Source organism: Tursiops truncatus, chromosome 8 (assembly GCF_011762595.2).
Source record: "Tursiops truncatus isolate mTurTru1 chromosome 8, mTurTru1.mat.Y, whole genome shotgun sequence".
In the NCBI taxonomy this organism is placed as follows: Eukaryota; Metazoa; Chordata; class Mammalia; order Artiodactyla; family Delphinidae; genus Tursiops; species Tursiops truncatus.
The window spans coordinates 67,252,009-67,274,156 of NC_047041.1; the positions used below are offsets into that span (position 1 = coordinate 67,252,009).

The 22,148-nt window shown below is 37.4% G+C and overlaps 2 protein-coding genes across 4 annotated transcripts in view; both read right to left on the reverse strand.

The window, feature by feature from the left end:
• Window positions 1-5,694, reverse strand: part of COPB1 (COPI coat complex subunit beta 1) — a 32,209-nt gene extending 26,515 nt beyond the window's left edge. The window contains exons 1-4 of one of the 3 annotated variants that reach the window (XM_073808642.1): window positions 5,543-5,694; window positions 4,693-4,844; window positions 1,511-1,740; window positions 919-1,088 (exon numbers count right to left, since the gene is read on the reverse strand). In XM_073808642.1, the coding sequence (XP_073664743.1) occupies window positions 919-1,088; window positions 1,511-1,740; window positions 4,693-4,783 (491 nt within the window). In that variant the 5' untranslated portion in view covers window positions 4,784-4,844; window positions 5,543-5,694. Of the gene's footprint in view, window positions 1-918; window positions 1,089-1,510; window positions 1,741-1,869; window positions 2,031-4,692; window positions 4,845-5,243; window positions 5,497-5,542 lie in introns of those variants that run through there. The other 2 variants (XM_033862580.2, XM_019948351.3) reach the window with 2 other exon arrangements.
• Window positions 5,695-9,858: 4,164 nt separating this feature from the next.
• On the reverse strand, window positions 9,859-22,146 carry PSMA1 (proteasome 20S subunit alpha 1). The gene is made up of 10 exons (XM_019948453.3): window positions 22,034-22,146; window positions 20,679-20,723; window positions 20,128-20,229; window positions 19,904-20,007; window positions 17,938-18,026; window positions 17,246-17,316; window positions 16,998-17,127; window positions 15,681-15,760; window positions 11,528-11,638; window positions 9,859-10,225 (listed from the first exon to the last, which is right to left on the reverse strand). Exons 1-10 carry the CDS (start codon window positions 22,034-22,036, stop codon window positions 10,169-10,171), a joined length of 792 nt encoding a protein of 263 aa, XP_019804012.1. The 5' UTR covers window positions 22,037-22,146; the 3' UTR covers window positions 9,859-10,168.
• Between the last annotated feature and the right edge of the window lie 2 nt (window positions 22,147-22,148).

Sequence of the window (22,148 nt, forward strand, 5' to 3'; positions counted from 1 at the left end):
TGCTTCTCTAAAATTAAGGACTCTTTCTTTTTTAAACTAATATTAATATCATTATCATATCTTAAAAACTGTAACAATTCCTTACTATCATCATATAGAAAGTGTTCAAATTTCTAACTGTCTTATGTCCTAATTTTTGTGTGTATACTGTAGTTTAAATTCTGAAATTTGTGCAGTCTGTATGGTAACTTTCAAAGAACTCTACATTATTAACCAGAATACCACTTTTCCTAACAGACAACAAAATCTAATGTAACAGTAAAAGAACTGTGAAATTACTTAACAATCAACTATTAAAGCACAAAAGATATTTATATAAATTACATTCTAATTCTAAATAAATTGACACCAGTGACTGTAAAAACCAAGCATTCCAGCCTCATCTAACTCATTCTTTTAAAGTCCAAACTTTAAAACTGCCTTTTTAGAATGGCTTTTAAAGTCCAAAATCTTCAGCTTTCTAAGGACAGGAATCAGCTGAGAATTGCAACCCTTCCTATTAAAAAAAGTTCCCTCCTTAAGGCTTCTAGGTGTAAAAAGACCCACATTCCACAAAAAGAGAATTCTAAAATAAGGTCAAAATCTCAAAGCTATGGGCTAAGCAAGTTAATAAATTAATTAATTGGGCTGGAGTACTAAAATTGAGAATGACAGGTAGTGTCATAAACTGGAAAGTGTACAACCTGTTTAAAGGGGGCCATATTCACTTCCAGCAGATTGTCATTATGCAGAAACCAGGACCCAGTGTTGCCAGCTCTTTCAACTTTTCAACGTTAACAACTTAATGATAATAAAGAAAAAATGTTCAGCCTAATCAAAACATATCTGCAAGCTACATACAATCTGCAAGGAACCACTTTGGAACTTCCAGTCTGAACAGTCCTCACAGAACTAAGCCAAAGGAAGACCTTTATTTACCTATAGATAGTATAGATGGCCAAAACAGCATTTCTTCTAACATAGCTGTGTCGATGCTCCAAACAAGCACGGATAGCTGGCATTAAAGGTTCCAGCAATTCTGCCTCTTTCAATTTGCAAAGAAAACGAAGAGTAGATCCTCGAATAAATTCATTAGGATGTTGAAGGTCCTGATATAAAATTTTAAATATGGAATGTTAAGTCCCAACATTTTACAAAAAACCCACAATTTTTAAATACAAAATTTTCCAATAAAAAAGTCAGAAAGTAGGTTTGAGGAAAAAGACCTAGATTATTACACAATTTCTATCACATTCCTGTTGATTAAAGCAAGTTTTACTTATCACATCAATGTTTTATATTCTATGTGTCATTGTTTTTTATTAATAACATATAAAATGCATGGTAAGTGTCTGAAAAAAGTAACAATAAAACTTTTCACAGTAACTTTTTACAACTTCAGTTCCAAATATCTACAACCTACATCTTACCCAAGATTTAATTTTAAAAATTAAAACAAAGCCCATTCCACCAATTTTACAATTATTTAAAAATCAAAGCAGTATTTGGAAATAATCATGGTTTGGTTTACCTTTCTATATGCATCACATACAAGGATCATTTCGTGTAAAAGTCTCCCATCTGGAGTTGTTTTAGGAACAATTTCCCAAAATACCAGAAGTAATTTTTTGATGGTGTGATCCTGAAGAGGCAGCACAAAGCGAATGATAGTCATCAGAAGTCCAGGAAGCTTTTCACCATTTAGAATCATAATGATTACTTTCTTCAAAGCTTCAGTCTTTGACTTCACATCTCCTTTTTCTGATTCAAAAATTCCAAAAATAAAAGCACAATTATTTCAAAAGAAAATTTCTCAGATAATTTTAAAAGCAATTACAAAATAAAACATTTTCTCACATTATCAGTGGCAATGGTAACAAAGGTACTAACCCAAGTGACAAGGGTTTTCCACCTGGCTTTGACAAAAACAAGCTGTACCACTTTATACAAGTCATTCATCTCTGAACCTCATGATTCTTTACACATAATATAAAGGCACTGGATTAGATCTTTGGTCCCAAACCAATGGAGTTAATGCAGAAGCCGTGAATCTACAGGTGCACCAAATAATGTACTGGATTAGTAACCATTATTTACAATAAAGGATGATGCATTTAAGATAAAATGCTAGTTTACTGTTACTTAACCTAAAAATATTTGCTATATGTTATGCAAAACAATCTATAATTTCACATCGTTATTACTGCATACTAAAGAATTTATGGTAAAAATCTTTTGGATCCAAAATTCGAAGACAGAAATATGAGACAAGCACACTCTACTACAATTGTTTAGATCATAAAAATAAACAAAATCTGGGAGAGGGAAGGATGAAGAGGGGTGATAAAAGTCTTTAATAATCAAGAGGAAAAGAAGAGAACTAGAAGTAAATTTTCAACAGTTAGAACATACGTGGCTATAAGAATAGTTCCTGTTGTCGCCAAAGAGAAAAGAGACTGTGAATGACTAACTGGTAGAGTTATAGGAAGGATTTAAGGCTCAGAAGAATCGTACTAGGTAAATCAAAAGCTCTTTCTAGCCCCCAAAAGCTATATATCTATTACCAACTTGGTATGATATCTTAACATGTTAAATAGAGAATATCGTCAGGTATTTGGACTGAGAACACAGTGAGGGTTATTGCCAAATTTATCCCGTAAGGGTCAGTATTTTTGTTTAAAACAGACTAACTTCTCAAGCATCTTTCCATGCTTCAGAGTATTACAACTCCTGCCACACATGAAAAAATTGTGTGCCATATCAAATCAAGAAATGAACTAATGTAAAAGGATGAATAAGTACCAATCTGGGCAAACCTTCAGTTTTTAAGTCATGAGGATGACAAAAACAAAGCATCAGGAGAGGACAGTACTACAAAACTACAAAATAAGACAGATTAGGCAAAGTTCTAAGTGGCTAAAGTTGTATTCACTGAGTCTAAACAGGTTTTCCTCTCTTTGTCCCAAAGCTTCCTTTGTGAATATAAAAAAAATTTTTTTTTTTACCTAATCTGTTTGATCGTGTAAAGGACACAAAGTCCACAAGACAATACCCTATCACTATAATGCTGATGGCTTCTTTTGTTCCAGTTTTGGGCTACTTTTCATGAATTAGCAAATCTAAAAAGTTTAGCAGGATAAAAATCCACTTGTAACTAAAGGTTAAAAAGTTTTAAAAGTTTATTAAGCTTTTATTTTGTAAAAAATCAACACCATTTATTTCAAGTTCCCCTAACCCCAATTTCCATTTATTCTAACAATTCAAACTGAGGTGAAGAATGCTTCTTTCCACGTACTCAAAATTTTCAGAACTTCTTTTCCTGTGTGAACACTATCAAAAACATAGAAATTTTCAAATATCAATTCAATTCACCAAAATATACTCCAAGGAATGTATAGTCATCAGGGCTCACATCCAGTGATTAAAGGTAAAGGGTAGTTAAAGCAACTCACTATTTCACCAAACAAAAGTATTTGTTACTCAAGTTGGAAACTACTCCTAAACTTTTTCTCATCTCAACTTTTTTGCGATAAAGTAAAAAATATACAAAAAATTCAAGACTACTTATTTATTTATTTGGTAGGTGGCAGGTAGTTAAGAGTACTTTTACAGTTAAGGACAAGTTTTGTTCCAGCAATAAACAGCAATAAAGTTTACCAGCAGTAAACTTAAGTATTCTGGGGGTTTAAAAATTAACTTTTAAATTATGAGAAAAAAATAGTACTGAAAGTTTATTCATTAATTTGCATTCCATTCTACTATCTAACATGAACATGAAAAAAAAAAAGAAAATACAGTACAGGTGGCTTTTGTAAACTAAGGATATCAGTTTAAATGCCATAAAAAAACATTTCTTTTTCCTTCTCTAAAAACAGACCTCAATAGAAACATAGTACTGAGTAACCTAAATCAGGAGGTATTCCATTACTGCTGATTAAGAGGTGGGAATATGCAAGTAAAACATCATCTCCTTTCAAACTGCAAACTATCTTTTAAAAGATACTCTCAAGGTTTGAAGCATTATTTTCTCTCTAATCTGTTTTAAACAGTAGTTATCAGTTTAAGTTAAACTTATTTTTAGCAGTTCAGTCAAACAAGAATCATTATCTTGGAATATGCATTACCTAAAAAAAAATTTTGACAGAATCATTCACAAAAAGGAGATACAGTATACACTTCTAAAATTCAGAAATATAGTTTTTGTTTTCTTCTTTGTATAAATGCTTTAAAAATGAAAAGCTTAAATCTTTCTGAAAAATATACATATATCCCAGTGTTGACTTACTTGTTCAACAGGGAGTGAACCCAAAGAACAAAGTTCTTTTGGTTTTACAAGCTAAGTAATATGAAGTTAAGTGCACAAAGGAATTAAAACATTCAAATACACATTCTCAACCTGTTATCTACAGAGAACTGTCAGCTACATTTGAACACGACATTACATTATTTTGAAGAATAGTTAAAAACTAAACCATTACATTTCTTTAGCCCCACCCCACCATGTTATAAGCTAAACTGAGATGTTTTATTTGTAAAAACCAATATTGCAGGACTAAAGGTAACACATTTTCATTTTTAATAAGACAAAGTTCTATTGAAGAGATCCTAAGAAAAAATTAAGACAAAAATTAAGCATTTCTAATTATAAAGGAACTTGCAAAGCAAATGAGCTTTTTATTTTCATTTCATTTTCAAAGTATTATCAAAGTTTACCTAGATCATTTTTTAAGCTAATTTCAGAAGGTGGTTCTGAATCCATTGGCACGTTAATTAACGTATAGCATACGTTCTCAGCAGCCGTCATGGTTTCCGGTTATAGCCTACTCTCGATACAAGATTTAAAGATAACGGATGCCAAAAAAAACCTAGAAAAATAAATACAAGGATATCATCACAAGCGAAAAGACAAAACAAAAGCAAAAAAAGAACCAGTAACTATCGTGATCTTTCTTGTCTTTAGTTCAGTTTGGCTTATGAATTTTAAAGTATTAGAAGAGGAGGATCAATCTACGTTATGTTTCATAAAACCAAATCTTGATATATTAAAAAACACACACTTGTCAGCCTTGGCCTAAGGTATATTATCTCCCACCGCACGATCCCGTCCCGGGTTCAGAATGCTGTACTGCAGAACTAAAGCCCACAATACAGTGACAGTCCCCCAGCCCCCCAGCCCATCGCGATATAAAAGTGATTTTTAAACATAATACACAATCTGAAATTCTGAAGTTAAAAGAGCCCGTGCACGAATACTCTGCTGAAACCTTAAAGAGCTTTAATGCGTTCATCCGTGGGACACTTCCCCGTCCCTTCCCTCCTGCAAAGCAAGCCCCGGCCCGAAATGGCGAGCCCCGGGGCCCTGGGTCGGAGAAGACCCCCGGCCAGTACGCAGGCCGAGATGAGGCGTCCCGCCCAGAGCCTTCCAGTCCCGCGTTCCACTTCGCCAGGCCCGGACGCTAGCGGCCTAGTCGCTCCCCTTCCGAAGCTTCCCGCTAGAGCGCGTTCCTCCGCCTCTGCCCAGTCCAGGACGACTCTCCGAGATTAGGGGCTTGCGGCCCGCTACCTGACTCCAAGGCGCAGCGGCTGGGGAAACCGCGGGACCGTGTCCTCCGGCTCCAACCCGAAGCAGCGGCGGCTGACCAGCAAAGTCCTAGGCTGACGTGGAAGGGGGTGGGGAACCGACCCAAGCCGCAGCCACCTTAGCCCCTACGGCAACTCAGAGAGGACACGCATCTCCGCCCTGCGTCTGCGCGCTGCGAGTACGTCGTAAGCATTTCTAATTCTAAAAGAACTTCAGGTCTCTTCCACTTCTCAAGCCTTCGGCCGCTTTAGGCCGAAGAGCGAACTGGGAAACACATACTTAAGTTTTCCCTGCAAGTTTGGGTTAAGAGTTGAGGTTATTTAAACGCTACTTAGAAATTGTATTTTCTTCCAGAAACGGAAACAACCAAGGAGAAGAAGTGTTTGGACAGAAAGTAAAAACATTTTACAGGGCTCTGTGGCCCACTGGCAAAGAACGCTAGACTGGGAGCTGGAATCCCTTTTCTAGCATACCCACTAATAAACTGGGAAAGTAGCTAAATACAATTTGAGAAAGTACTTGCATTATATGAAGATCCATTTCAGTTCTTAACGCTGTAGTCTGAATCTCAGCCTCTGCAGTTACGCTGGAGTTGCTTGAACATCACAGTCGCACTGGTATGATTTCTGGTCCTTATTTAGTATCGGTCCCTTTCAGGATCCTTTACAAGCACCTAGATTAAATTTTTTTAATCCTTAAAGGGAGACTAACAGTCACTGTTTTAAAAGGATTTCACCTGTCTCCAAAGACCTAATTGTTACAGCTACGATCAGTCATAGTACCTGCGGTTTTGTCCATTTAAGGTTCCACGTACCCCCCTCCCCCAAAGACGGTTTTCTGGCCAATTAGTAACAAAGTTTTTTTAGAAACCTTAAGCAAAATACTGTGAATACAAAGAGCTCTGACAGAACCCGACCTTATTAACAGGCTCATCTCAATTAGGGAGATAGAACACAAATAGTGCTTCATCTATCTAGAATCCAGTTATTTTGAGATTTCTTCTTTCTGGAACCATCAAGCAAAAAATAAATTCTTTGAGAACGCAAAATATATCGCAAAGGCCATGTTCTCCTCAAATCCTGTACATTCATTTTATTAAAACTATTTTTCGTGAGATAATTGTAAAAATGACGTTAATACAGATATTCCATCTTCACCTAGTTTCTTCCAATGGTAAAAAAAAATCTTCCATAATTACAGTACAATATCAAATCCAGGAAACTGACATTGATACAATTCACTCCTCCTCATTCAGATTTTACCAGTTTCACATGCAATTTTACCATGTTTAGATTTGTATGATCACCACTGGTCAAGATATAGAATAATTCCATTACAAAGCTCCCTCCTGCTATCCTTTTAATTTTTATTGGAGTATAGTTGCTTTACAATGTTGTGTTAGTTTCTTGCTGTATAGCAAAGTGAATCAGTCATACATATAGCTACTTTTTTTTAGATTTCCTTCCCTGCTATTCTTTTATAGTCACAGCCACTTCCCTCTTTAACCCCTGGCTACTACTACCCTGCTCCCCATCATTATAATTTTGTCACTTCAAGGATGTAATATAAATGAATTATAGAATATAACCTTTTTGTTTGTTTGTTTTGTTTTTGCGGTACGCGGGCCTCTCACCATTGTGGCCTCTCCCGTTGCGGAGCACAGGCTTTGGACGCGCAGGCTCACCGGCTATGGCTCACGGGCCCAGCCGCTTCCTGGCATGTGGGATCTTCCAGGACCGGGGCACGAACCCGTGTCCCCTGCATCGGCAGACGGACTCTAAACCACTGCGCCACCAAGGAAGCCCTAGAATATAACCTTTTGAGTTTGCCTTTTTTTTTTTTCACTCAGTGCAATTCCCTTGAGATCAACCCAAGGTATGTGTACAAGAAGTTCTTCCATTTCTATCTTCATTTTTAATATGGAATTTTCACAAATGCAGTTATCTGGTTCCCAAGCCCACTTATCAAGAAGTGACAATCTATCAGCATGAAAAGAGGACCCAAAAGGCATAAAAACTAGACTTAGCAATAAGAAAGGTCGGCAGTTTGGGTCTACGCTGAAAATTGTCACTGGCAGTGTATCTATATTATTGTATATTCTGAAATACAGAGCTTGTTGAACGGATATCAGGCTCTTATACAGCCTAATTCTTCCTCACTTGTTATAACATGAACTTTTTTGGGGGACTTTTTACTCTAGCATGTAATTATATCATTTTGAACACTTTATTATTTTATTGGGGTACAGTTTTACAATGTTGTGTTTGAACACTTTTTAAATTATAAATTGAGAGCAAGGACCTGTCATATACTAAGAATTGAAAATTTTAAATGTTTAGAAAATCAAGGCCTAGAGAAAAGGGACTTGCCCGCAAGATCACAAAATGGTTAAACACTGAAAAAACTGGGATGAGAACCTGAATCCTGTCACCTACTTTACTGTCTCTTATTATTATTATTATTTTTGCAGTACGCGGGCCTCTCACTGTTGTGGCCTCTCTCCCTGCGGAGCACAGGCTCCGGACGCGCAGGCTCAGCGGCCATGGCTCACGGGCCCAGCCACTCGTGTCATGTGGGATCTTCCCGGACCGGGGCACGAACCCATGTCCCCTGCATCAGCAGGCGGACTCTCAACCACTGCGCCACCAGGGAAGCCCTGTCTCTTATTTTTAACTATACCAGTTCTTCAAAGATGCACATATAGATGCCTAATAATTCCAAGTGAATTACATGTTATCTTTATATTAAAGTGATAGGTTTCATGAGGACATTATTAGGAATTTTACTGTTTATTTAATACAGACTAAATGGAATGCCTGAGTATAACACACTAGATAAAACATGAAAAGGCATCAAAATGAACTCTCTACAGATAATGGAATTGAATCTTATCGGGGTGGGGAGGATTTTAAGTTCTAAAGTCAGTGTGTCAGACTAAAATTACATATTGAAAAAAAAATTACTAAAATTTCCCCCAAAGTACAATACAGATCAGTTTTTTTTTTTTCGGCTGAGTGTCAGCAAAGTAATTGGTTTACATTCAGGGAACAGACACAAAAATCTCTCTCTCTCTCTCTCTCACACACACACACACACACACACACACACACATTTAAACAACAGAATTACTCAACAAAGACGAGGCTCACACAGTGAAAGGCACATGGGAAGGGAGACCTGCTTGAGGAAAGAGTGGATTATGAAATTTCTCACTTATGCCCCTTTGCCCAGACTGTACGCTGAGTCTGAAGGCAGGTAGGAGGACTCCCTCTTTCATTGTTTTGTGTTTGTGAGTTACATATCCTTGATGCGACTACATTGTAGGTCAAATGGTACTGGTGGCCTCATGGCAAGCTCAAATGGCAGACTCTTGAGGCTGATTCCAGAGTGGAGACAAACATCTCCACATTCCTGTATTTAGTCAGAGGTCATTCCTTCAACAAGGTTGCCAATTTCTCTTACCACTCTCCTTTCAAGAAGTCACACAGAGATTTAAACCTACTAAGTTTCACATAAATTTTCCCACTTAACCTTCACAATAATTCTCCAAAGGATTTCCCTAAGGGAGGGCTAAGTAAATTGCTCAAAGCCAATAGCGGCTAATTAGTAGAATTAGGTCAAAAATCCAAGTTCCCTATCTATAAACAAACTGCTCCTCTCTAGAAAGATATGAATCTCAGAAAAGAAAATAATTCTTCTAGGCTTCTTAGCAGCAAAATTCTTGATTACCGGCTTTGTTTTTTAAAACAGATTTCCTCTAATTTCATTTTGCATGATCTAAGATAAAAATTGTACTGCAATATTTACATACACAGTTCATAGGAATAATGGAAGGCAGCCTAAAGATTATGCTGAAGTAGGGCTGGGCGGGATAAGAGGAAATGATAGCTTGGGATTAAATTTCCCTTTTGCTATTTTTGCAAAAATTCCCTACACTGAGACCAGACCAGAGATATCACTAGTGCCACCTGCTGGTTGGAAAGAAAAATCGTTCCTATGTTAAACTTCCTACTACTATTGTTAGAAAGTGGTAGTTTCTTAGGTTTTAATCAGAATCTCCAGGGTTGAACCCTAAAATTTGTATTCTGGACCAAATCTCCATGGATTCTCATGCAGCCAGTCCATACACTGGGGCATTAGTATAAGGCTGTTATAGATAAGAGGTAATATTTTTCCTGTCACTAAAAATAAGGCAATTTAATTTGGCAAACATGGTGACCACACATGATGACGACACAGCTGTAATCTCAGACTACTATTTAAAGTTGAAGCTGCTTAAAAAGCAAAACACCAATACATCAGCAGGTGAAACAATTTTATTTCACAGTTGTCTTTAAAACCACAAAGACAATATGTTCTTCATATAAAAACGTTAGTTCAGATAACTATACTTTCTAGAAAATGATTATAGAGACGCTCTTAAAGAAAATGCACCCCATTATATGGTTTTGGTGAAGTTGCTTGGAAAAAACTCACATCTGGACTGATTCCTAAAACATACCATTCCACCATTCTGCATCTTTTGGTTCAAAGTATAGGTTATTGTCATCAATACGTGTTCCTGCATTCTTACATGTATGATAATACATATATAGACTGGTTTATCATTTAATGTTCCATTGGTTCATCAGCCTTTTCTGCAGGTTCATCAGCAGGTTGAGTAGGCTTAAGAGAGGAAGAAAAAAGAAAATATGTAAAAAGAACACTTGACCAATATATACTTTTAATCATAAACATTGCGTTATAAAAAAAAATTTATGAGAAAAGGAGTGAGGAGACATTTTGGATACTCAATTTTGGTTCACTGCCCTATTAAAATTTCTGAACAAAGGGTTTTAAAAAAATAGATACAATTTTACAGTTCTGAAAACCTAAGCATCACTGAACAATTCCAGCGTTTCATCGTAATTTGTCTTGATCAAGACTAAAGGCTTTCCTTTTATTATCACTACTAGCCTTAAAATACTGGCACATTTTAGACATTCTTTTCCTCTTTAGCACTAATGAACACAGCAAAAATATTTTCAAACAAAGCAGTTGTATGGTACTCCACTGCACTCTTCCCAACAGTGCTGGTTCTTACCAATAGCAGTTAAATAATGCAAATCTTGCTCCTCCAAATACCAACATGTTAAAAAAAAATTCATGCTGTAGAAGAAATTCATGACCCTTTTTTTTCCAATTACACAGCTATCAAAAAAGCATCTACAAAAGCAAATGTGTACTCTAAACATTCAACAAAAAAAGGCTAGTATTTAACCTGAGATTCACCAATACTTCTTGATCCTTTTCTCAATATTTGTGAAGAGCCAACTTAGTTTCCCAAGCTGGTCCCCAATGAATTTTCTCTCAGTCCCCACTCTGGTAGGATCTTGGCTGGCCCTATGACTTGTTTTAACCAACAGAATGTACAGAAGTGATGCTGTGCCAGCCCTGGGCCTCAGCCTTAAGAATGCCTGGCAGCTTGCACTTCTCAGTTTTTGAACTTTTGCAACCTCTGAGCTGCTACCCTGCTAGAGATACTCTGGTGAAGGAGAGGCCCTGAGACTACGTGGACAGAGGCCCAGCGATCCTAGCAGAGGTCCCAGCCATCTAGCTGTCCCTCTAAGATACCTAGCAAGTATGAGTAAAGAAGACACGTGAGTAAAGCCATCTTGGATGTTCCAGCCCCACTCCCTCAACTGACTGGAACGTTTGAGAGACCCCAAATGAGATGAGCAGAAGAACTATCTAGCTGAGCCCATCAACCCACAGAAGTGAGAAACTGCAATAGGTAACCAAATCACCCTTTTTGTGTTTTATGGAGATCACTGACCCCTCAGTATTTTACTTTAGTCAGTTCTTAGTTTTCCCACTGCCACATGAATTATGAGCCTATCTCAATAATTAAAGACAAAAGTGGTAGATTTACACAGTCATGGTAGGAACAATAGAACTGAAGTCTCTTGCTTATAATTAGTTATATACCTGTGTCTTTCTCTGTGGTCTTTCTTCAAGACCTTCCAGGAATGGAGACACATCATCATCATCATAAATCGTAAACTCCAAGTCTTTACCAACAATTCCAATGGAAACATTCTGAGGGGAAAATAAAAAAGGTAAAAATTAAAACTCAAGAGAATTTAGGTTGGAAAAACGCTTATGATAAAATGTTGCATGGAAAAAAGCAGAGTAAAAATTTATATAGCACTTGAATGAGACTTAAAAAATACTTGGGGAAAAAAGGAAGAAGAAAACTAGTAAACTTTTGTAATTTGCAGATTTAATATTCACTTTTTTTAAAAATTATTTATTTATTTGGCTGCGCCAGGTCTCAGTTGCGACATGTGGGATTTAGTTCCCTGACCAGGGATCGAACCCAGGCCCCCTGCATTGGGAGCACGGAGTCTTAACTGCTGAACCATCAGGGAAGTTCCTAATATTCACTTTTGATAATCATGAATAATTCCTAAGGTCTATGTCACCTAGAAATTTGCAACTTTGTTCATAATGGGAATGCAAAGACCAGTGTGAGGGAACAAACCGCTTTGCTAGGAAGTAACCCTAACTTCTAAGAAATAATCTAATTTGTTTCATGTGTAAGTTAAGACATGATAGTTCTTAGGGAAATAAATTTTGGGTTCTAAAGTGTTGAATTTAGGAGATTGGAACTATGTTCTACATGGAAAAATTAAAAAGCAATTCTTAAAGTGTTCAGTGAATGCTAACCAGTGCAAAAGAGCTCCTATAAGATTAAAATTTCAGCAAAAACTTGAGGCATTAAGGATATATAGGGCATTCTCTATGATTCAGTAAAAATGTGAAATCAGGAAGCCAGATACCTGAGCAACCTTTTCCAAGTTGTAAATGTCAACAGTCAACTGTATACCCAAATTTTAAAAGACAGTCATCTTGGAGTGATGGTATTATAGGTATTTTAAACAAATTAAAAAAATTTAATGTACTTTCCTAATTTTTTGAAAGAATATTATTTTCATAATAGAAAAAAGTGTTTTAAAAGATTATGCAGGCTATAAAGTCTTTATAGACATATTAAATATTAATTATCCATTCATTATAACAAAATGGATTTTATAATATGCTGACTGATCTCACTTTAGTTAATGATCATTAACCTCAAGGAGGCCTTTAGTGGTTGTTGTATTATACGGGTCCCTAGATCATTCAATCTCCCCTTCCCTGGACAACTCTTTCTAATATTCTCCATTCTCCTTCCAGCTTAAAACCTTGCTCCTATTTCACTGAGAAAATAGAAGCAATCGGAAGAGAATGTTCACAAGCTCCCACAGTATCCACTCTCTCCTGTATCTATGTCCCTAGATTCTCTCCCTTCCTGTTACTGGGAATGAATAGCCCAATTTCCTCTCTAAGGCCTACCTTTCCACCTGTGTGATGTTCAAGGTAATTGGTCTAGCAGTTTTTCTCATTTTTATCTTATATAAATGTTTTTCTTCATACTGGATTATTCTTATACCCATGCAGCAAACCTGCTGTAATCTCTCCCATCTTAAAAAAACAAAACAATAAAAAACCACTTTTTCACTACATTCCCTTCCAGCCACCACCCTATTTCTCTGGACACACAACAGAAAATCTCTTCCAAAGAGCTGTCTCCAATTTCTCTCCTCTTATTTTCTCCTGACTCCTTTCCTATCAGGCTTCTACCCCACCGTTCCATTAAGATCGTCTAGTCAAGTCCCAGAGACATCACTGCTAATCTAATGGTTAATTCTCAGTCCATATCTTCCATGGTCTATTGGCAATTTTTCATTCTCTTCTCTTTGAAAGACAGTCGGCCCCTCTATCTGTGGGTTCTGCATCCTCAGATTCAACCAACCATGGATCAAAAATATTCGGGGGCTTCCCTGGTGGCACAGTGGTTGAGAGTCCGCCTGCTGATGCAGGGGTCCGGGAAGATCCCACATGCCGCGGAGCAGCTAGGCCGCTGTGAGCCATGGCCGCTGAGCCTGCGCATCTGGAGCCTGTGCTCCGCAACGGGAGAGGCCACAACAGTGAGAGGCCCGTGTACCGCAAAAAAAAAAAAAGCAAAACAATAAATATTCGGGAAAAAAAAAATTCCAGAAAGTTCCAAAAAGCAAAACTTGAATTTGCTACGCACTGGCAACTGTTTACATAGCGTTTACATTGCAATTACAACTATTTACATGCCATTTACATTGTATTAGGTATAATAAGTAATCTACAGATGATTTCAAGTATACAGGAGGATGTGTGTAGGTTAAGATGCAAATACTATGCTGTTTTATATAAGGGACTTGAGCATCTGCAGATTTTGTATCCAAGGGGGGGAGCACTGGAACAAATCCCTCCCCAGATTCCAAGGGATGACTGCAGTTTCTTCATTTGCTTTTAAGGATGCCTCATTTTCCAAGTTTTCCTCCGACCTTCCTCGTCACCTTTCTCAGTCCTTTTTGCTGATTCCTACTCACTTCCCAACCTCTAAAGGGTAGAGTGCCCTTAACCAAGTCTTCAAACCTCTTGTCTAACTATTTGATTCTTTTAGAAATCTAATCCAGGCCAGTCTCTAAATGCCATTTCTACACAAAGACTCCAACATTTGTAACTCTAGGATAGACCATTCTCCACCAAACTCTAGGGGGTGAACATCTGATATCTGTTTATTCTTTATCACCAAATGGACAAACAAGAGGCATTTCAAATCCTGTTAAGTCCTAAACTAACCGCCTGATCTTCCTCCACAACCTTACCCCAAAACCTGTTCTCTAACTGTCTTATCCATCTCAGTAAATCATAAATCTCTCCTTCCTCTCATCGGGCCAAAAACCTGATTTTTATTTATTTATTTATTTTTTTGCGGTACGCAGGCCTCTCACTGTTGTGGCCTCTCCCATTGCAGAGCACAGGCTCCGGACGCGCAGGCTCAGCAGCCATGGCTCACGGGCCTAGCCGCTCCGCGGCATGTGGGATCTTCCCGGACCGGGGCACGAACCCACATCCCCTACATTGGCAGGCGGACTCTCAACCACTGTGCCACCAGGGAAGCCCCTGATTTATTTTTTTAAGCTCACACCCCACAACCAATTTGTTAGCAAACCTTTTTGGTTCTAATTTCAAAACATAAGCAAAACTGAACTACTTCTCATCATCTCCAACTCTTATGACTCTGCTCTAATCCACCACAATCTCTCACCTGAATTACTATAACAACCTTGAAACTATTTCCACCCATGTCCCCACTACAATCTGTTCTCAGAACGGCAACCAGAATGACTCTTTTAAAACCTAAATCAAGCCATGGTATTCCTCTGTTCAAACTCTAACAGCCCACTGGGAGTAAAATCCAAAGCATCTACAATGGTTTATAGGACATACGCAATCTGGCCTCCATTACCTCTCTGACTTCATTCCTTCTCTTCCTCTTGATCACTGACTCTGACACTACCGGCCTCCTTGCTTCAAACACTAGGGACATTCTGGACTCAAGGCCTTTGCAATTATACTCCCTGGAAGAATACTGATCTAGACATCTGCATAGCTCACTCACTCACCTCCTTTAGATCTTTCCCTCAAATTTCACTTTCTCAGTGAGGCCATCCCTGACCACTCTATTTTAAATTATACCCACCACACCTCCTTCTTACACCCTATTGGTCACTCTTACTCCTCTTAACCTGTTTTATTTTTTCTATAGCATTTATCACCTTCTAATATCCTATATAATTTACTTGTGGGTATACTGTCTCTCTTCCCCCACTTGGATGTATGTCCCAAAAATGCCAAGATGTTTGTTATGTTCACTATATATTCTCAACGCCTACTGCCTACATGTGGTAAGTGCTCAATGTACATATTTGTTCACTGAATTAAAAATATGACGATATTCCTACCTCTTGAAGAAATGAAGAATATTGTACCTCAGACATACTGCTTTTATTGCTTTATACCAAAAAGAAATGTTTAAAAATCATTTCAAAATCAGTCCCTTTTAGTGAACATCTTAAAGTGAGAGAATGAGCCAAGGCAACCAACTCGCAAATTGAAGAACTGTAAGTACACAAACTTCTCTATTACTTACATTCATGTGATAAATGATTAAACCGTAATGTTAGTATCTACAATTGGGAAATGTGATATTTACCTTTGTAGTTAGGTCCTGTTCTGCAGGAAGTGTCTCCCGTAAGGCACGCAGACCATGCTTAACCAGTTCATTCAAACTGCCTAAAATATAATAGATTAATAATTATTTCTTAATTCCATTTTCATGGTAGGCTTCTTTTATTTGTCAGCCGTATAGTCTGAAATCATGGTTTTTGTCACATACTAAATACATCATAATACAAAAACCCGAAAGTCTAAAGTTTGGCCATATAATCTTTTAATAATCTATTATTAGATTGCTATTATTTTATTTAATGAGAGGATAATTGATTTTTGTTACTGAATTTACCCTTTTCTTATGCTATAAGTTAAATCAAAATACTGATTCACAAATGATACAGCTCAAAGTCTCATATAATGTATTCTGTGGAATGCTCACCACTGTATTTGCTCTTTATAAAAGGAGCCTCCAACTCCTTGTATGTGGCCAGTACAACTATCCTTGTGTAGTTTTGGCCCTGATGCCAAAATTACACAAGGATACCACAAGAAAGTAAAACTACAGATTAATATCCCTTATGAACATATACACAAAAAACCTCAACAAAATACCAGCAAACTGAATCCAGCAACATTTATGTTTATATAAACATTATATATATATATATATATATATATACACACACACACACACACATATATATATATATATATAAAATTTATATTATACACCATGACCAAGAGGGATTTATCCCAGGAATGCAAAGCTGGTTTAATGTTCAAAAGCAATGCAATACACCACCATAGAATACAGGGGGAAAAAAAAAACATATGATTACCCCAATAGATGCATAAAAAGCATGTGTTAAAATCCAAGAGCCTTGCATAAGCAAACTACTCAAAAACCTGCCCTATCACCACACCTTACATCTTTTACCTTTCTCTCCCACAGCTACACTGACTTCTTATTTATTTATGGACTACTCAATGCAGAATGTCTGTGTGGCTAAAAATAAGAATCTCAGAAAACTAAAAGTTGTAAACAGAACTTACAACTGGTAGCTAGTACAGTAGCTCTCAACTCTGGCTGGGGGACACTTTCTTCAGACCAACTGAATCAAGAATCTTCAAGGTCAGGGACACATACTTATATTTTGAAAAAGTTCTACTGATGATTCAAATTACTGTGGTAGCCAGAGAAAGTAAAAGCTAGTATGTGTGACAGAAATAATATACACTTCATGGGTTTAATCTTTTTAAAAATTCTTTCTGTAAAGCAGGTATTTTTCTTCATTTAAAATACTATATTTATTCACTACATAAAGACTGGAGGGGACAAGAAAAAAAAATCACTTACACTCCATAAACTCTGACATATGTCTCTCCAAGTAAGTACGAGCTGACTGAGAACGGGCTCCAATGGACATAGCTCTGCAGTCAAAATAGTTAGCAGATGGACAAGTTTGGAAAATGTGAGGGCCCATATCCTACAAAGAGAAGAAAAATACACTACATAATTCTTCACTTTGATTGAACTAAAAATTAGAAAACTTCTAGTCAGTTTTTAAAAAATCATTAAAATATAACAATACTCTACGAACTTACATCATAACCAGCAATAAGCAGCCCAACACCATATGGTCTCCGGCCATATCTTTGTGTTGGTATCTGAGTTTCTTAAACTAGTTAAAGAGCATGTTCTAACAAGGTATAAAGTACTATCTTTATTTTCAAATTAAACATTATTAACAAAGAACTCTGGTTTTTTAACTGCTGCATAATCCACCACAAGAAGAAGAAAATAAAAGAAATATTTATTTGGCTTATTATAAAAAAATGTTTGGCTATCCACCAAATCCAAAGTGAGTGCTACCAAAATGACTTTCTCTGATGTAAAGAATCTAATTCATTTCGGATATAAGGGGCAAGGATTTTTTGGAAACATCTAGAACCACCAATAAAAAATTTTAAATCTCCTCTAAAAATGATGCTTAGTTTTTCTGAAATTTGGCTTATCTGTATCTGGAAAATATTAATTGCTTATCTATAAGGGCTGATAAAAGAGCAGCCCAATTTCTTATTTAGACCCATTCTTCCATGGTAAAACTTCCTACAACTCTCCTCCTAAAAATTTTAAACATTCCGCTATTGAAAAGTGACTAACCTTAAAGTTTTCACAATCTTACCCATGTTATATATTATCATATTCCTAATAAGTAACATAAGGATAAAGTATCAAAACCCTTTAAAGTCCACATCCATAAATGCTAAAATAAATGCATAAATAAAAAGGATACTGCTTCCAATTAGAGATACAAGACGAGACACAGGAAGAGGTCTGTCAAATACAAATCTGGAATCCAAACACTCCTGGCGCATAAAATTACTAAAAAAGAAACAAGAAAAATTAGTAATTTCAAATCGCAGAGAGTTATTCTAAATAATTTCATTTCTTTTTGCTTTCTTCCAGACATTTACATGAATTACATCCATACAAGGGAACCACAAAGACATGGCCACAAGGATGCATTTTTATACCAACTCTTCCTTCTAAATTTTAAATGACTAACCTTAAAGTTTTCACAATCTTACTATGTTTATGACTAAAATGTTCCTTAGTTCTAGATAACCTTTGTCTCAGAGCACTTTATAGAATAGAGAAGAAAAGGCTGAGCAAGAGAAAAAGAGCAATGTCTCTTCTCTTACCCTTCCCACTGTCAACAAGACAGTGCTTTTTTTCTTGAAAGCTGATGAAAATTTCCTCAATAGAACAAATACAAGAAATAGAATCCATAGTATGGCACTGTTAACATGTCCTGCCAATGTTACTTCTATCCATAAGCAGCACTCTAGAGGAGATACCAGACACTAGACTGTTGAGTCTCACTCTTAAACCTGACAAGATTCAAGCAAGTATAACACAGGGGAAAAGGAAATTCATGCCTAACTATTAAAGCCAAGAGAATAAACAAGAAATGGATATGTACTTTTCTTTCATGCTGCTTTGTCTAGTTTATGTGTATGTCACATCTGATGATCAAATGTTGGCTGCAGGAACCAAGCTACTTGTTCTCTACTTTCGTTTAAGTCCATTTCCCAGGGCTGTCTAAAACTGCATTGCTCAATATGGCAGGTACTAATCACATGTGACTAGTGAGCACTGAAAAAGTGGCTAGTCTGAATTGAGATGTACCATAAGTACAAAATATACATGAAATTTCAAAGACTTAGTACAAAAAAACAACGTAAAACATCTCATTAATAAAGTTTTTATACTGATTACCTGTGACATGACAATATTTTGGACAGATTGGGTTAAATAAAATGTTTGACGGCACAACATACATTACATTTTCAACAGCTAAAAGAAACCGTCACTAATAATGCCGTCACTATACTGCTGGCCTAAGAGAGCAGGGGGGCTTGCCAGATAACTTAAAAATTTTAAACATTATTATTTCCCTTAGTGTTTATATTCCTTCTTTCCTAATTAAATCACAGACTTAAGAGATTACTTTTGGCTAACTACCTCCCACCTCCCAACACACACAACAAAAGTCACTGTGTTAAGTGTTCTATATGTTAGGCTATTTATCAGTAACCTTAGAAAAAACACTAAAAACATTGAGAGTTTAAGTGACTAAATCAATATCAGACTAAGTGCTAAAAGTGGGGACTAAAGACTGTGTGATTCCAAAGCCCCACCTCTTCATTTACACAATGCCCCTCAACTAGAAATAATCTTTATCTCCTCTGGTCTCTCACAGAAATATACCAGTTACCCTCCACTTTCTACCTTACAGATATTCTACTAGATTTTAAGTTCCTAGAAGATGAGATCTATGTCTGATTCACTTTTGTATACCCTGCAGTACCCAGTATTGAGCTTTGCAAAAAATAAATGTCAAATGAATACCGATGTGTTAAAGAAAGCAAGGGTAGTTCAGCTGATCCTTAGAAACCTGAAAAAAGTGTCAAGCTCTTCTCAGACCTGATATCAAACAATATATACTGAGTTATCAAGTAACACATTATTCAATGACTTCTCAAAAGCGTTAATATTAATATGATTAATTCTATTAATACTGCAGTGATCAAGAAATGGAATACTTAGTAACTGACTCCAAATCCATTAAGGTATTCATGATCTTAACTTATAAGCACTCTGGCAGACAACTTCTTAAAATATCTGCATCTTTTCTAGAAATGTAATCAATTATGAATCAAAGGGATGTTTCTTTTGTTTTCCACGATCATACTCACCATAACAATCTAGCATCAGCAGTAAGTCCCGCAATTGATATACCAATATGGTTATCAACATGGAGAATTTTTTTCTGATGAGCTGCAAGTTCTGACTGTGCTCTCTAAATAGAGACATTATTTAAGACAGAAAAACAAGTTTACAATTTTATTATCTATATAGTGAAAGTTACATTTGACAGTTGTTTTCTAAAGGAAGAAGATATATTTACTGCTTTACTTACCTTCAACGCAACCAACACTGCATGGGTTTTTGATTTAAGACCAACTGTGGCTGAACCTTGTTTGACAGCTTCCATTGCGTATTCAATTTGATGAATCCTGCCCTAAAACAAAAAAAAACCCAACATACCTTAGAGTCATCTTACAAGACCCTCTTATATATTTAAAATTAGAGATCCCCAAAATCAGGTGAACATAGTTAAACTAGGAAACCTGGGACTTCCCTGATGGTCCAGTGGGTAAAACTCCAATGCAGGGGGCCCGGGTTCGATCCCTGGTCGGGGAACTAGATCCTTCATGCGTGCTGCAACTAAGAGTCTGCATGCCACGACTAAAAAGATCCTGCATGCCGCAACTAGGACCCAGCTCAGCCAAAATAAATAAATAAATAACAAACAAAAAAACTAGGAAACTTACTTTTATGATACATTTAGGTTTCAGAAAAGTCTAAAGTGATTATATTCCATTTTCTCACTGCCCACAATCCCATAAGTTTCTAAACACATTGCAGCCACCAAAAACCACTTCATAGAAATAGTATAAAACATTTTACCTGAGGGCTCCAAACAGTGACATCATTGTCATACTGGTTGCGAAACTGAAAGTAAATGAAAAACGACTTATTAACACGAGAACATTACAAATCCCAAATCTTAACAAGATCTATCATTAAAAAATGTTCTTCCATCTGTTTTCATCTACCATTAACAAAAGACTGTTATTGCAACCTCATTGGAAGATTACTACTGTACTCAGCTGCAAACCAGTTTTACATTTACAAAGAGCTAGTTGGGTAGGGGAGAGCAAATCTAGATGGGACTTATGCTCCCAACCCATCTTACAATTCTAACACTGTCCATAGCACCCGCTTTAGGTTCAGTCAATTACTAAAGTTCCTATGTGTCCACTTTCCTTTCTATCTTTGCTTATGCTCTTCCCTTATACCAGACCTTAATAAATGGTCAAAAGCATTACTTTTCCCTAAACTAGCTCAAATGTCTACCTCCTAAAGTCTTCTCCATCTTTCCTCCCCAAATCCCAAAACATACTCCCACCAGTTCTTTATCTACACGTCCCTTTCTACTTTATATTACAATTAGGGACATGTCTGATTTATCTTTGAACCTTCACTGTGCTTAAAACAGTGCCTCTGAAACATTCGTACTGAATGAATGAACACAATGTCACCAGGAAGTTAGAAGCGGACACAAATAGCCACAGCGACAGACCCATTACTGCTTTAAGGACGGTATTAAAACAAGTCCACCAGCACAGTACTTGGGAGACTAATCATGGTGGTGAGCAAGCTGAAGGCTGGAATGGCAGACATCGGTCTGCAAGCCCTGAGCCCTATATTGTAACCCTGATTCCATCACTTCTATCAGCTTCGGTTCACTCATTTGTAAAACTAGGTGACTGGACAAAGTGATTGAAAAGGGCCTTTTCTGATCGAGCTCTGAGGGAGAGATTACAGAGGGACCCACCTGGAAAATGAACGCGGTCCAGGAACCCAAACCCTGAGGTCAAGTCCGCACTTGGCAGTACAGGCAGATCTCAAGTCCCCATTTTCCCTTTCTCCCACACAGAGCACTAGGGGCCTCTCTGGACCGCTTGGAATCTACTCGACTGAAGGAAACTGAGGGGCGAACTCGGCTAGTAGTCCGAGGAGGTACTGTTCAAGGCCCGGTGGAAAGCGAAACAAACCCCGGGAAAAGGCCACACCAACTACCGACCTCCCCTCTCCCGGCCAGGCCGGAGATGCTGAATCACTGCCTGAACCCTCCACTCGGCTAAGGTTCCCATGGCCCGTGGCCTCGGGCCGCTCTAAGGATGACAGGCGAGGCGGCTCGCCAACCCCAGCCAGCGGACCTCTGCCCAAACCCAGCCTGAGCTCGGAATCCAACTCACCATGGTTCCGGCGCGAGGCTGGCTTCGGCCTCCTGAAAACCCGCGGACCGAGCAGCGCTGCCTAAACTTCCGCTAGGCGATCTACAGAGAAGTCTGCGGGACTTTGAAGGCGGTG

Coding starts and splice junctions, on each gene's coding strand:
- PSMA1 (XM_019948453.3), bottom strand. Junction 20,230..20,678: donor TCACTGTTTGGAGCCCTCAG/GTAAAATGTTTT, acceptor TTTTTGTTTTAG/GGCAGGATTCATCAAATTGA. Junction 17,128..17,245: donor TGCTTATTGCTGGTTATGAT/GTAAGTTCGTAG, acceptor TTCTCTTTGTAG/GATATGGGCCCTCACATTTT.